This window comes from Equus caballus, chromosome 1 (assembly GCF_041296265.1).
Source record: "Equus caballus isolate H_3958 breed thoroughbred chromosome 1, TB-T2T, whole genome shotgun sequence".
In the NCBI taxonomy this organism is placed as follows: Eukaryota; Metazoa; Chordata; class Mammalia; order Perissodactyla; family Equidae; genus Equus; species Equus caballus.
In genome coordinates, this window is record NC_091684.1 from 11,615,735 (window position 1) to 11,630,592 (window position 14,858).

At 47.8% G+C, this 14,858-nt stretch overlaps 1 protein-coding gene across 29 annotated transcripts in view; it reads right to left on the reverse strand.

Moving 5' to 3' along the window:
- The window catches only part of TACC2 (transforming acidic coiled-coil containing protein 2), a 210,163-nt gene that overhangs the window by 162,718 nt on the left and 32,587 nt on the right, over window positions 1-14,858 (reverse strand). For 25 of the 29 annotated variants that reach the window (XM_070257771.1, XM_070257137.1, XM_005602191.4 and 22 more), the window contains one exon: window positions 9,751-9,863. The exons of the other annotated variants lie outside the window; for them this stretch is intronic. In XM_070257771.1, coding sequence (XP_070113872.1) covers window positions 9,751-9,863 — 113 coding nt within the window. The remainder of the gene's footprint in view (window positions 1-9,750; window positions 9,864-14,858) is intronic. 29 annotated transcript variants of the gene reach the window in all.

Below are 14,858 nucleotides of genomic sequence, written 5' to 3' on the forward strand. Positions count from 1 at the left end.
GTATGACAACAATAGCACAAAGGCTAAAAGGGGAGAAATGGAGGCACACTGTGTAAGCTGTCCAATCTACAAGAGATGGTGTAATACCACTTGAAAGTAGATTGTGATACATTACAGATGTACAGTGCCGATTCTAGAGCAACCACCCAAAACAACACAAGTCATTATGGATAATAAGTCAAAAGGGAGATAAAGTAGGATTATAAAAATAATGAATTTTTCCAAAAGATAGCAAAAAATGAGGTGGACAGAGAAAACACATAACAAGACCGTAGATTTAAACCAACCATATTAATAATCACATTAAATGTAAATGTTATAAACACTCCAGTTACAAGGCAAAGATGTTCACAGTGGATTAAAAAAGCAAGATCAAATATGCTGCCTACAAGAAAAGCAGGTCAAATTTTGCTTAACAATCATAAATAGGTTAGAAGTAAGGGAATGAGGGGAAAAAAGAAATACCATGAAAACACTAACCAAAAGAAAGCTGGTGTGTCTATATTCTATCAGACAAAGTAGATTTTGGAGCAAAGATATTAGCAGGCATAAAGAAGATTGTCATAATGATAAAAAGTTTTTTTCATCAACAGGACGTAAATGTTCTAAAAGTTTATCTAATAACAGAGTTTCTAAATACATGAAGCAAAAACTGATAAAAGGAGAAATGGGCAAATCCACACCTACAGCCTGACGGTTCCACACCCCTTTCTCAATAATTGATGGAACAAGTAGATAGAAAGGCGGTATGGATACAGAAGCTCAGAAAAGCACTATGAACTAACTTGACCTAACTGACATTTATTAAACACTATCCATTAGTGGTAGAAACATTCTTTTCACGTACAAAAGGAGCATTTACAAGACAGACCATATTCTACACACAAAACAAGTCTCAAAAAATTTTAAAAGATTCAAATTATTCAAAGTATATTATCCGGCTACAATGGAATTAAATTAGAAATCAATAACAGAAAGATATCTGGAAAATCCCAACCATTTGGAAATTAAGTAAATAATTCTAAATAGCCCATGAATCAAAGAAGAAATTAAAAGGGAAATTAGGAAGTTTTTCAACCAAATGAAAGGGAAAACACAAATATTAAAATGTGTCAGATGCGGCTAAAGCAGGACTTAGAATGATATTTAATGCACTGAAACATCTATATTAAGAAAGAAGTTCTCAAATCAATGACCTCAGCTTCTACCTTAAGAAACTATAGAAACATTGGTTGCACAACAATGTGAATACACTTAGTACTGAACTGTGCTTACAATTGGGTGAGACAGGAAATTTTATGCTATGCATCTTTTCACCACAATAAAAAAATAATTAAGAAAATCAACAAGTAGGAGGGTATAAAAGAAACCAAATAACAAAGTATATATACTTTTTAATCCCATTTATATGAAGTTCAAGAACTGGCAAAACTAACCAATGGTAGGGTCCAGCCCCGGGGTGTAGTGACTGTCTGGGGTTTGCAGGTTTGGATGCTGGGCACGGACCTAGCACTGCTCATCAAGCCACGCTATGGCAGGGTCCCACATAAAATAGAGGAAGGTTGGCACAGATGCCAGCTCAGCGACAATCTTCCTCACACAAAAAACTAATCAATGGCAATAAAAGTCAAAAAGTTGCTATTCTTGGGCAGTTGTTATTGACTGGGAAGCGGCATGAGAGAATGTTCTGGGCTGATGGAAATTATCTAGATCCAGATCTGGGTGTGATTACACGGACGTATAGCAGTGTAAACATTCCTCAAGCTCTCAGATTTATACTCTTACAATATGTATTTTATTCCAATTAAAAAAAGTAATAGAAAAAAAAAGAAACTATGGAGAGAGTAAAAAGGTCAGCGGTTGCCAGGGGTTGGTAGGGGAGGGAGAGAAAGGATGAATAAGGTGGAGAACAGACTGTTAAGGCAGTGAAGCTATTCTGTATGACACTGTAATGGTGGCTAATGATGCATTTGTCAAACCCACAGAATATACAACACAAAGAGTGAAGCTTAATGTAACTATAGATTTTAGTTAATAATAATGTCTCAATATTGGTTCATTAATTGTAACAAATGTTCCTCACGAGTACAAAATGTTAATAATGGGGAAACTGTGGGAGGAGAGAGGGGTATATGGGAGCTCTCTGTACTGCTCAATTTTTCTGTAAACCTGAAACTGTTCTAAAAAATGGTCTATTAATTATTTAAATATATTTTTATACATATAGTTCTGCAAATAAATATATTGTTTAATATATATGTATATACACACAAAGCTATCCCACAATAAAGAAAGAACTAGAAAAATGAAGAAAGTCTGACGGAAACACTAATATTTTAAGAGCCATTGTCTGTAGATGGTGGGAGCACTGGTGATTTTTTTTCCCTCTACTTTCCACTTTTCTCTGTTTTCCAAGTTGTTACAATAAATGGGTATTATCTCAGAATGGAAAAACACTTCCCTTCTGTTCTTGAAGGCTCTGTTGAAACCAGATGAGCAGAGAGCAGACACACACCTAATCCAGCACATGACCTTCTTTTTCAGCCAGTGTCAAAAGCCAGGGAGCTCACGCCTTCCCTCCCTCCCTCCCTCCCTCCCACTCTCCTCTCTGTGTTTACTTCCTGCCAGAGATAAATAATGAGTCAGAAGCAGGACCCAAGGGGCTGAGGCTGCCCCTGGCTCTGCCTGACACACCCCAGCTTGGCTGAGTGTGAGCAGATCCCAGACTTCACAGAAGTTTGTTTGGAAGGAACAGAATGATACGGCTTCAGAGACACGGGGCTCAGTCATTAGGAGCTGGCCCCAGCCACTGCTCGCAAAACAGATCAGATCGTTTTGATTTTTTTTTTCTGGGTCTGAGAACTAACCTTGTTTATAGGGAAATTAAATTTTAAGGACAAACTGGGGTTTGCCTTCTAATTATGGAGACCACAACATGAGTATTTTCAGACACCAGTGAGATCTCAGCATAATGGCTATGAGCCTGGACTTTGAGTGGCATCAGCTCAAGCTGGATTCTAGTCCCCACTATGCCACGTACTGTCTGTGTGACCCGGGGCAAGTTCCTTAACATCTCTGAGCCTCGGTTTCCTCATCTAGCCCCCAGGACACCTGCATTCATCCACACTGAGCTGCTGGCTGAGGTACGTGTTTAGGACCTGGGTCTGAAGCCCAGCATGCAGTAGACTCAATCCACAAAGGACAGTGGGAGGCGAGGCATGACAGACATCCTTGCCTTTCATTTGAAGCCCACTTTTTCATTTTTTTCAAACTGTCTTTCTACCCTTTCCTAAGCTGCTGTTACCCAAACACGAAGGGGTTTAGTTCCAAGTAGGAGTTTGTATTTTTGAAAAAGCCAAGAGGTTGAGCTTAATGAATAAGCTACATCTCTTCTTTCCCACATTAAAGAAGTTCTGAAATTTCCTATTTGAGAGGCTAGCGAGTCTAGTCGTCCCTAAATTCTGTTTCCCATAGGTCTATAATAATTACAGCTCTTCCCTCTGCCTGGGACTCTCTTCTTTTCCCCCACAAACCCCTCCTTCTACTCCCCGAGACTGCGTCTGTGACCACGGAACTCGGCAAATATACCTGGGTCAGCCAGTTTTTCACATCTCAGCAAATGGTCCCGTCAACCCGGTTGCTCAAGCCCAAACGTCAGGAATCTTCCTGGGTTCTTCTCTCTCTCCTTCTAAGACCAACCTGCCAGCAAGCCCTGGCATCTCTGGTTCCCAATTATCCACAATATTCAGAGCTACACAGTTCCTCCATCTCCGCTGCCTCGCCTTAGTCCGCGCATTCTCAGTGGGCCAGAGTCAGACCAGGAGCACGAACACTGGCTCTTGGGAGGCGGAAAAAATCTCAGCTATGACAATGTTTGTGGCCTCCGAAGGCCACAAGAAATAAGCATGTGCACTACATCCATGGGGTTGAAACTTCTCGGGGAGGCAAGGCAGTCAGGAAGAAAAGGTCTATAAAGATTGCTGTTGGGGGCAGGGGTGGGTGATAACAGTAAGGTCGAGAATCCCTTCCCTAGCTCAAGGCACCACTGCGTCCCGCCAGGGTCCTGCAATGGGCTCTTCTCTGACCTCGTGGCCTCTAGTCCTGCCCCCTTGCATTCTCCATTTAGCAACCAGAGAGGTCCTGTTAAAACAGAAATCGGTTCATGTCACCTAAATCCGGATTCCTCTCCACGAGACCCTATCCTGGCCTGCCCTCCTCCCCACCTCTCCCTCCCTCCTGAGCCTCTGTCTGTTTCTCTAACACACCAAATTCATTCCCACCTCAGGCCCTTTGCACTGCCTGTCCCACCACCTGGATCTTCCCATGCTTGCCACCTTTTTGCCCTTCCAGACTCACTTCAGATATCACCTCCTTCCCTGACTATCTAATCCAGCGGTTCTCAAACTTCAGGGTGCATCAGAGTCACCTGGAGGGCTTGTTAAACACAGATTGCTGGGACCACTCCTAGAGGGTCTGAGTCAGTGAGTCTGGGGTGGGGCCCAAGACCATGCATTTCTAATAAGTCCCCAGGTGATGCTGAGCGGGGAACCTCACTTGAGAACCACCAGTTTAACGTAAACATCCCTTCCTGTTACCGACCAGCACCACACGCCAGCTGGGCGTCTTTCCGAGCCCTGAGTACCTGAGAGCATCTGACACTACAGTCTCCTTTCCCGCCCAGAAGAGCCCCCGGGGCTCCCGCTGTCTACTGCGTCCCCAGCGCCCAGCACAGCGTCAGACCCAGAGCAGACGCTCAGTAGATACTCCTTGAGAGAAGAAAAATAGAGACGAGAAGGGAGGGAGGCAGAGTTTGACGTATGCTAATTACCCCCAGGTTCTGAGCCTTAATTTTCACGTTCACAGAAGAGCAGACAGAAGCTGGCTACCGTGATTGGCCTGCGGGGGACCCCGGTCAGTGTTTCCCACAATTTATCATAAGGATCACAGGGGCTTCTTATTAAAAACAGGTTTTGGGGTCTCACTCCAAATCGACTGGACCAGACGATTCAAGGGAGGGGCCAGGAAACGGGGTATTTTAACTGGCAATAAGGCAGCCCTGGTGACGGGTCACTATTTCACTGATTTCCCTGCTCAGAAGAATCCCCGAGGGTGCTTACTACAAACACAGCCTCCAGGCTCCACATTTGGCGACTCTGATTCAGAGGGACTAGCGTGGGGTCTAGGAATTTATTTAACGATCCCCCAGGTAAATCTCTCGATCTGGGGAGACTGGAAAACACTGCTGCATGTGAGTTCGTTGGCTACCCTTCTCCCCAACCCTGATCTGTTCCTATGCTCTTAAACACAACGTCACAAAAATAAGCACTGGAATGAGCCGACCCATCTGAGAAGAACTCGTGTCAATGACCGAAACCACCATGAGGATACCATAGGACTTGGGGCCATTATGCTCTACTGTCACCCCATCAAACCGTCACTCCTCCCTAGGCCGGGGCCCAGATTAACTAAAGGCCAGTCCAGCATGGTTCCCGCTAGACTTGATGCTCTTTCCTTCCACGTGGCTAAAGCTGGTCGGAGCGTCCCTGGAGCAGCTCTCACAGGGACGTCCCAGGTTCTGATGTTGCATCTTCCTTTTGGGTTCTTGGCCCAGAACCTTAGCATCTTCTTTGACTCCACCTCCTCCACCCACACCCGGGCTGTCACCAGGTTCTGTGGGTTCTACCTCGGGGTGGTTTCCCAGCCACCATTCCTCTACCATAAGGGCATCCCTTACTGCTCTCCCAGCCCTCGCCTCCAGTGCACCAACCTGAGCCCCTAAATTCATGTCTGAACTCTTTCCTTCATGCATAAACCCTTGTTTAAATGCAAACAAACCAACCGCAAAGCACTTCCCCAGCTTCCTGTTCCCTGCAGGATAAAATCTCAGCCCCTCCCCTGACCTCCTCAGTCTGGCTTCTCTTCTCCAATCTTGTTGTTAGTGAACACTCAGCCCCGAGGTCTGGCCTCCCTTCCTGCTCAGCCACAGAGAGGTCCGAGTCAGGAATTCTGCCCCTACCTGGAATGGCCTCTATAGCTGTCCCCTTTAGCTCAGGTACCACCCCCGCCCCCCCCCTCCAGGAGACTCTCCTCATCCAATCCAGCCCTTGGAGTAGGGTGCTTCTTCCAACCCCAACAGCACGGAGCCCGGGGCAGTGGCACAGCTGTGTGGCATAGTGCAACGGCTCTCATAGTGCTGGTGGTCCCTGCACCAGCAGCATCAGCATCCCCTGGGAACTTGTTAGAAATGCTCATCCTCAGGCCTCACCCCAGCCCTACCGAAACCGAATCTCTGGAGGAGAGGCCCAGCAATCTGTGTGTGGACCAGCCTTGCGGGTGGTCCTGATGCCTGCTCACGTCTCAGAAGCAGCAGACGATGGTTAAGACTCTAGGCCTGCTGAGTTTCCAGTCCTCCTTCAGCGACAAACATGCTGGAAATTCACTAGGAAACCCTTAGGGTCACTCCCTGGGACAAGTCATTCATCTCTGAAATATTGTCTATACTTTCCTTGGAAGAATGAGCAAGTTCAATATTGAAGCACAGGAAATGGTCACTAGCCAACAAATTTTTACTACAAAAATGATAGTTTCCTCTGGTGCAATCTAACAGCTTCATTACCTGGGGAAAGATTGTATGATAAGACCCGTTGTGTTTTGAGGGTTTAAAAGGAAAGGACTGCCCATCTGTGGTTGTTGGTACCCCCAAGGAGGGAAAGCCTCCTTGAAAGGGATGGACCCAGAATCAGCCCAGACACAGGCGTCCAGGGCAGCTGTCTCAGGGGTGTACTTTGCTGGGTAGTAAGAGGCACAACCTGGGGTTAAGCTTCGTCCCAGGTGAGCAGGATCATGCCCCTCAAGAGAGGAGGGTCTTGCTCAGGATGGCATCAGGGAGGCGCCGCCCAGCTTCTGCGGGGTTTGGCCTACGCAGGGCTAAGTTACAACAGCGACACCACATGGCAACTGGAAAGCAAGGCAGTTCAGCTGAGGGGCCTCCCCACGTGGATGAAGAACTTACCCCCTTGGGGGATGTATAAACCCAGTTCTCATGTGGTTCAGAGGGAGGAAGAGCCTTGAGGAGAAAACACTGGACTTTCTACCACTAAGACACAGACGCCATAGGGCTCCAAGCCTCGGTCTCGCCATCGCTAGAGGAGAGATCACGCCCGTGCAGAGGGACGCTATTTGGAAATAGTAACACATGCCTTTCTCCTTATTTATTCCCTTGCCTCCAGGTCCAGCTGGAGCCACTCCAGGCCTTTCTGTGTTTTCTCGCTGGGCTTTTTCCAAGTAGAAAACAGAAGCAGTTTGAGGTCAATGGTTTTTCCCATCTTTTGTAAAAACCTATAATACATCCTTTGAAGAGAAAAAGCTGGTTATCCAATGAGGTAGAGAGAGAAGGCAAATGCATTTTAGAAGGAAGAGAGGGCAGGAAAAGGGTTTAGAAAGGGTCTGAGGGTGCTTCCCTGCTTCCTGACCGTGTCCTCAGGCTTACCGGGGGAGGAGCACAGAGAGGTGAAGGGAATGGCCATGGGGCTCCCGGCCTCACCAAAGATGCCCACCCACCAAAGGTGGCATGAAAGCAGCACAGCCACAGGGCCCGAGGGACAGCGTAGCCCAGACCGGTGGGCATCTCGGTGGTGATGGGGTGGGGAGGGGACGGACGGATGATGGCCTCAATACACGGGGTCAGGAGAGGGGGTCCCAAGGATGGCTGACAAGGGCATTCCCACCAGCCTAGCAGAGGAAGGAGATGCAGAATCAGAAGTGAATTGACTTAGAGAAAATAAAATTTTATTTTGTACGCATAGAGCATTGGGCATAGTGTCTGCTGCCCATCTGGGAAATGAATGTTGAATGCTATTGTCATCATTACTGTGGATGCCCATGGCGTGCCCCCCTGAAATAGTACATCTCTCTTCCTATAAACATCCTGACTCCACGACAGACCCATTGTCAGCCCTGGAGAACAGGAGCCAGGCCACCTCTTGATAGTTTGTTAGTTGATAGTTTTAGTAAGTCCAGGGCCCTGTAGGACAGACACGCTCGCATTTATGGAGGAGAACTGTGTCTCTAATCGTCAGCAGGAAGTTGCTTCCCTGGGCCTGCTCTTAGAAACCCCCTCTTCTATGCTCAATTTGCATGCCAACGAGAGGCAAGTCTTCTTCAAGGGAAAAATAATAATTGACCAAAGCTGAGGAAAAAGACACAAAAGACCTTTGAGCTTCTATTAGTCCTCGACCCAGCTGCGACCCAGGCCCCAAATAACTCTCAAGCCTCTCCAGAGATCCCAGAGCCTCAGGCAGATGAGGAGGGAAGAGCTGGACCTTGGGTCGCAGCCAGCAGTGACTTCTGTTGTGCAGAGTACCCGAAAAGATGAATCCCTCCATTAGTTTCATGACCATCTGGAGCCAATTGAAATGAGCCATCCGGTCTCATTAGGGCCAAATATTAAAACCCTTGTCCAGTGACCCTGATAAAAAAAGTTTGTGAAAATGGTACAGTCATGGGGGTCTGGGAGGCAAAGGAGACCCCCCTTTTGCAGAGAAGAGAGGTCAAAGGTGCTGTTCAAGGCATATTCTGTGATTTCCTCAGCAGAAAGAACACTCTGCCCCATCTGATCACCATTTCCCTACAGAAATCTATTGTTTATGCCAAAAAGTTCGAAGTGCATCCTCTGGAAACCACAGAACCGGAGCCACCCGGAAAATCACACCAGCCAGGCGTGGAAATTCCTGCCACCAGGGGTCGCTCTTACTTACCCGTGACCGTCTGCAGCCTAAGGCTGAAGCAAAAAAATGTTGATGCGACTCTTAAGGGGAAAAGCTCTTGCTGAGCATTTGTGACCCAAAGTTTCATTGTCTGTTATCTACGACGGCGGGGGGGTGGGTGTCTATCATTTCATTTTGCATTTTTGTTCTTTGGAACTCCTGTTCATTTGTTTTTAAGGCCTGTAATTACAGTCTCCGGGAAGCTGGGCTTCAATCCTTCAGGAGGGTTTTTCTAACCAGATCCAAGGCCTATTCACACACCCAGCCCACAAGCACTTATTAATTGCCTCCAGTGTTCCTGGCCTCTGTCGGTTCTGGGGACTGAATTTTCATGTCTGCTGGCCCTCTGCTTGTGAATGCCCCCAAGGCCGTGGGTGGTGAGCACTCCACGGGAAGATTCTATTGGACTTCTTCCCAGCAGCCGCGGCAGGGAAATCAGGACCTGACTCTGGGTCATAATGAGGAGCCACTGGGCGATGGGCCACACCTGCATGGCCACATTCCGCTGTGACAGTGTGGCCTCGTGGGTTTCTGGAATTCATCCGCCACCCTCCCTGGGACTGAGGGCGTGGCCCTTTAGTAATTGTCCTTTGAGTCCCCTGTCTCATCATCCAGTGCCCACATAGGCTACCATGCTGGACCTATGTCCTATGCAGACCCCAACTTGGCCACAGATTAGATCCCCCGAGAAGCCCCTGGGCAGCCCTGATCGTTTTCACTGTGAGTTCTGACGACGGAGATAAAGCACCCGGAGCGCTGCTGGAACGGGAGCCTGTAATTATTAATTTCATCTTTGGGAGACATTAACTTTCCAATCATGCAGGTCCAGGCAATCACAAACAGGTGTATGAGCCACTGCTTCGAACATCTCACCACGGATCCTTTTTTTAAGGGTAAATTTTCCAAAAGGAATGGAGCACACACATGCATAGCCACGGAGAGCTGGCCCCACTGGGCCGTGTCAGTCCCCCATCCCACCTCCTACCTGGGCAAGGCCCCACGCTCAGTGCTTCCGGGCTTCTCCTCTGGCTTCCCCTTTATGTTTGGGCTGTTCCCAGGTGGATGCACGGATCTTGGACTCTGAGCAGATGAAGGCCTCTGAGCCAGAGGAAAGAGAAATTGGAAATGAAATCAAATAGGAGCCTCTGAAAACACAAAAACATTTATCAATGGGCCACTGACCACAACACTCAAGGGCAAAGTTGTTCATTTGCTTTATCATCCCACTGAGCTCTGACTGTGTGCCGGCACTGAGCCACGCTTGGAGGATGAATGATGAGCACAGCCACACAGGGCCCCTGCTCTCACCCAAGGCAGGAGAAACAGTTAAACCAGTGAGTTTCTAAGAAACCAAGACGGGGGACACCTGCCACACTTCGGGGCTCATCTGCTCCTTGGAGAAAGTGGGGATATTTAACTTAAGATCTTAAGGTGATCAATTCGTTTGTGGCACCAACTAGATGAAAATACATTTTCTTTCTCCTGTGCCCCATGGTTTTGCCTACCAGAATTCAGCTGGAAACGTGAAGAAAAAAAAAAACTGAAGGAAGAAAACGATGAGCCTTTGGAAATTTGGGGCCACCCATTTCAGGTCCTAACTGATCTGAGAGGTGGTCCCCTTCTCTTTAACTCCCACAATAAGCTTGTCTGCTGTTTAATTGATTTTTAAAACCAAGTTGCAAAAATATAAAGGACAGTCAAAACTTCAAATCACAGGACAGAAAGAGATGAGACATTTTAAAAGCTCAGATTAAGTGATGCTCATTTAAGTATGATATAAAAACCAGAGGCCGGCCCTGTGGCCCAGTGGTTAAGTTCACGCGCTCCGCTTCGGTGGCCCAGGGTTTCGCTGGTTCAGGTCCTGGGCGTGGACATGGCACTGCTCGTCAGGCCATGCTGAGGCGGCATCCCACATGCCACAACTAGAAGGACCCACAACTAAAATATACAACTATGTACTGGCGGGATTTCGGGAGAAAAGGCAATTAAAAAAAAAAAAGATTGGCAACAGTTGTTAGCTCAGGTGGCAATCTAAAAAAAAAAAAATATGATATAAAAATCAAAAATAGGGAGAGGGCTTCTATACACCCCAAGCAGTATTTCCCAAAGCAGCAGGGGTCTGCGATTTTGTCTTCCCAGACCAGACACTGGTCCCTGAAGCCCCCTCTCTGAACAACAAACAAGCCCTCCTTTGGCGCCGGCTCTGCCTTCTTCTAAGGAACTGTTCCACCCATATCCTCTGTCCCGGAGGTTCTCGTGGAAATGGCGATCAGCGAGCCCGACACCCCTGCCCATCAGGGTGTGCACAAGACTCGGGTCAAGCCAGGTCCTTCTGCAAAACTCCCCAAAGAACCAGAGGGACAAGAATGTGGTGGTGGGTTCTGCAGAATGTGAATGCAAGAGTTACTGGCAGCCTTGTGTCTAGCAGCCTCTGCAGCCAGAGAGACTGGAGCCAGCAGGCAGAGAAAAGCTGATGAGAGACAGAGGGAGAGGGTCCTTGTGCTGTCAAGACCTTGGCTCCACTTGGCCCTGGGGTCCAGCCTCATTCTGCCTTTTCCATCCAGAGGTTACGTGAGATCTTCCTCCCTGTTTGCCTTAGCTGGTACCGGCTGGATTTCTGTCACTTGCAAGCACAAGAGTATATTCCATAGATGACTAGACGAGCTTTGAGGGAAACAAAGTGTTCTCTGGTCAAATAGGTTTAAGAAGCGCTCCGTGATGCAGCCCTCTTTTAGAAATTCAGGATGCACGTTAGCATTGAAGGTTCTGAGAAGTTCTGGAGTAAAATAACATTGAACTTAACCCAGGGTTTCCCAAAGTTTCTTGACCACAGGACCCTTCGTTCATGGGCCACCTGTTAACATCTCATAGAGCTAGTGTTCCGTGGCACCTGCTTTTGAGGACAGTTTCTCTCCACCTTGTTTGAATCTGGCCGATGATCCAAATCCTCAGAGCAGGGCGGCCCCTAGCCTGTGCGGCGCCTTTGTGGAAAGTGGAAGGTGGTGCTCCTCTGGGCAGGCGCATGGCTTGTGAGTAGTGCCTTTGTGTGAATTAGAAAAGCTTCTCTTTCCTCCAGCACATGGAGCTCAGACCTAGGCACGTGGCTTGCTGGGTACTTGGGAGAAACCAAGCTCCATGACCTCCAGCTCTGTCCTCGAGGAGCCCCATCTTGTGGGCAACGCGGTGGAGATGGGCACCAGGGGCCAGGCAGGAGGAGCTCCTCCGGGCTTCATGGCGCTCCCTGCGGCTCCCTGCTGGAAATCTTGTCTCTCCCCTCAGGGAACACTGCTCTCCCACACAACCCCAGAGAGAGACCCAGCTCGGTCCTGCCCATTAAAGAGGGCAGCTGGAGATGCAAAAAGCATCTCCTGAGCCCAACAGTTCACCAGCGGCGCCTATGCACCCTGATCCAGCGAGATTATTTGATGAATAACTCATTTCACCCAGACCTTCCAAAATGTAACATTTTATTTATTGATTTGTTGATTCATTCAATCTCCTAAGAAACATTCATCTAAAGCCTATCACGTGCCAGAACCAGTGCTAGAAGTGGGGGCTCCAAAAATGAGTAAGACTCCATCCCTGCTCTCGAGTTGCTCAGTCTAGGGACCCACAGACCCCAGCGCTGTGACCACAGAGATGCGAACACGGGGGCACCCAAGGAGGAGAGCCAGGCCCCCCAGGAGGGAGGGGCCCCACCCGCCCACCTCCATCAACCTCTAGGTTGGGGTTGTTGTGAGCTAATCTGGGGAGCTTCCGAGGGACAATGGGGTGCAAATCCTCCGCCTGACCTGAACCTGGGGGTCTTCTAGTGACCTTGAACCTTCTGTTGGATGGGCTGCCGTCCTTGACCTTCAGACACAGCCTGAAGAACAGCTTAGCTTCGCCTATGTTTCCCCCACCTGGTGCATTTCTCTGTGCGACTGGCTGCTGGCGTTCCCCCAGTGGCATCTGCATAAAAATATAGAAGATGCCTCAACTCTCAGGGGCCCAGGCGTTCCAGTGCTAACAGGAATACTACAGTTAGAAAATTTCCATTCACTTCTGCTGAGACAGTGTGTGGGGGAAAATAACAACACAACAACAACAATAATAACTTCTGCTTATTTAACTTAGGAGGTGCTAGGCATTGAGCCAGTAGCTTTCCATAAACCATGTCGTTGGATCTTCGCAGCAGCCTTATGAGAAAGATGTTAATCATGTCCCTGTTTAGAACTGAGGCTTTGAGAGGTTAAGTAACTTGGCTGATATCACACAGCCGCAGAGTCTGGGTAGATCTGATTCTCTCTGACCCAGAGCGAGGACAGGCCTCTCTGTTTGATCCCTGCAGTGGGGGATACTGAAGGAGGGAGAGAGAGCTGGGGCTGATTCCTCACCTAAGAGGGGGGCTGCTGACCCCCGGCTGGCTGGACCCTTTCCTGAAACGAGAGCCCCTGGCCTGGCCTGGGGGCCTCAGTCTCCTGATCTGTGAATCTAGGAGGATAATCACCCCCAGAGGACAGTATCCAGACAGTACAAACTTCAAATCACCGTAAATTCAGACTCCAAGTGCTCCTGATCCTCCTGAGCAAGGTTCTTTCTCTATGTAACATCACTACCTTCGGATGCACGATTTAAAAAATTTACTACGATAACTCAAGAATGACAGTACAGAGGGAGTGACACTTTTATATCAGGGTCCTGAATTTTTAAAATCATAACCCAATTCCTACTTGCCTAACTGTCATGCCGGCCTCAGCTCCAACCCCTTCCGCAGCCAGGCCTCCCCTTCCATCACCAGACGATCTGCCGTGAATTATTCTGCAACTAATTTAACAAATAAATCTCCTGCCCTTTCTTCTACGATCAAGGTCACTTTAAAGTAATTCTGGAACGACGTTGACATGTCTAACGCCCCAGACAGATGCAAACAACAGATGGAACAAGGAGACAGATCTTTGCTCTGACTAAAGGAGAAAAAAGGGACCACATGCTCCGGTTCCTCAGGCTAAGGAAATATAACATGGGCTCAGATCCGTCTTTGAAGAAAAAAGAGTCCACCTTTCTCCCTTTTCAACCCCACTCTTCTTCCTAATAAAAAGCTAATCTGCAAGAAGAATACCAGTTCCCTCCAACAAAACCATATCTGGATGGAGTTAAAATGAAAGCGAGAATACTATCCATGGGAATGGCACATTGCACTTTTCAAAGTGCTCTGACATCCATCCGAGTCGTACCAAACCCCTGTGAGCTAAACAGGCAGGTAAAGTAATGTTTTCCATTTTCCAGATGAGAAACAGAGGGTTGAGTGGCTTGGCCAGGTCTTTTGCCTTGAAGTCCAATGCTCTTTCCACAATAATAATAACACCCAACACGTACATAGCACTTTTTCTGCTATAAAAATAATAGCAAATTTATTATTACGAACACTTTCTATGTGCCAAGTATTATTCTTTTAAGTGCTTTACTTATTTAAACTCATTCAATCCTTACAACAACCCTATTTTACAGATAAGGTCACTTAGCACAGAGAGGTCAAGCCACTTGCCCAAGGTCACAGTGTGGAAGTGGTGGAGCCAGGACTTGGACCCAGAGGGTTGGAGGCAAGAGCCCGTGCTCTTGAGCTTTACCTTATACCGCCTCCCCAGACAGTGGGAATAGCTGCCTACGATCCCTGACATCTTCCTGCCACGCTCCAAGTAACTAAAACAACTGGACATTTATGAATAATGTGGTACAGGAGCCTAGATTCAATGCCCAGAATAGCACCTGGCACAGAGGGGCACTTCATAAATATTTGTTGAATGTTTGAAAAATAGATTATTCCCGTTCAGTCTGGTAGCCACTTCAGTGAACGGGGGTGGGGAGCACGCCCGGTCCTCAGAACTCTCGCTTTTGCTACATTTCCCACCGTGTCTTTGAGGCCTCCGTCCAGTTTCCCCATCCTAGCAACGGTCCTAAGCCCTGTTGCTTACACGATCTCAAGGGGTCTGTTGTGTCAACAGACGTCACTGCAAAACAGCACACGTTTCTAAAGTTACCCTTCCACTTCCAAAGCGCGGGCTGGAAAAAAAGCATTGGCAACCCTCCACATGACAAACTGACTTGTCAAGT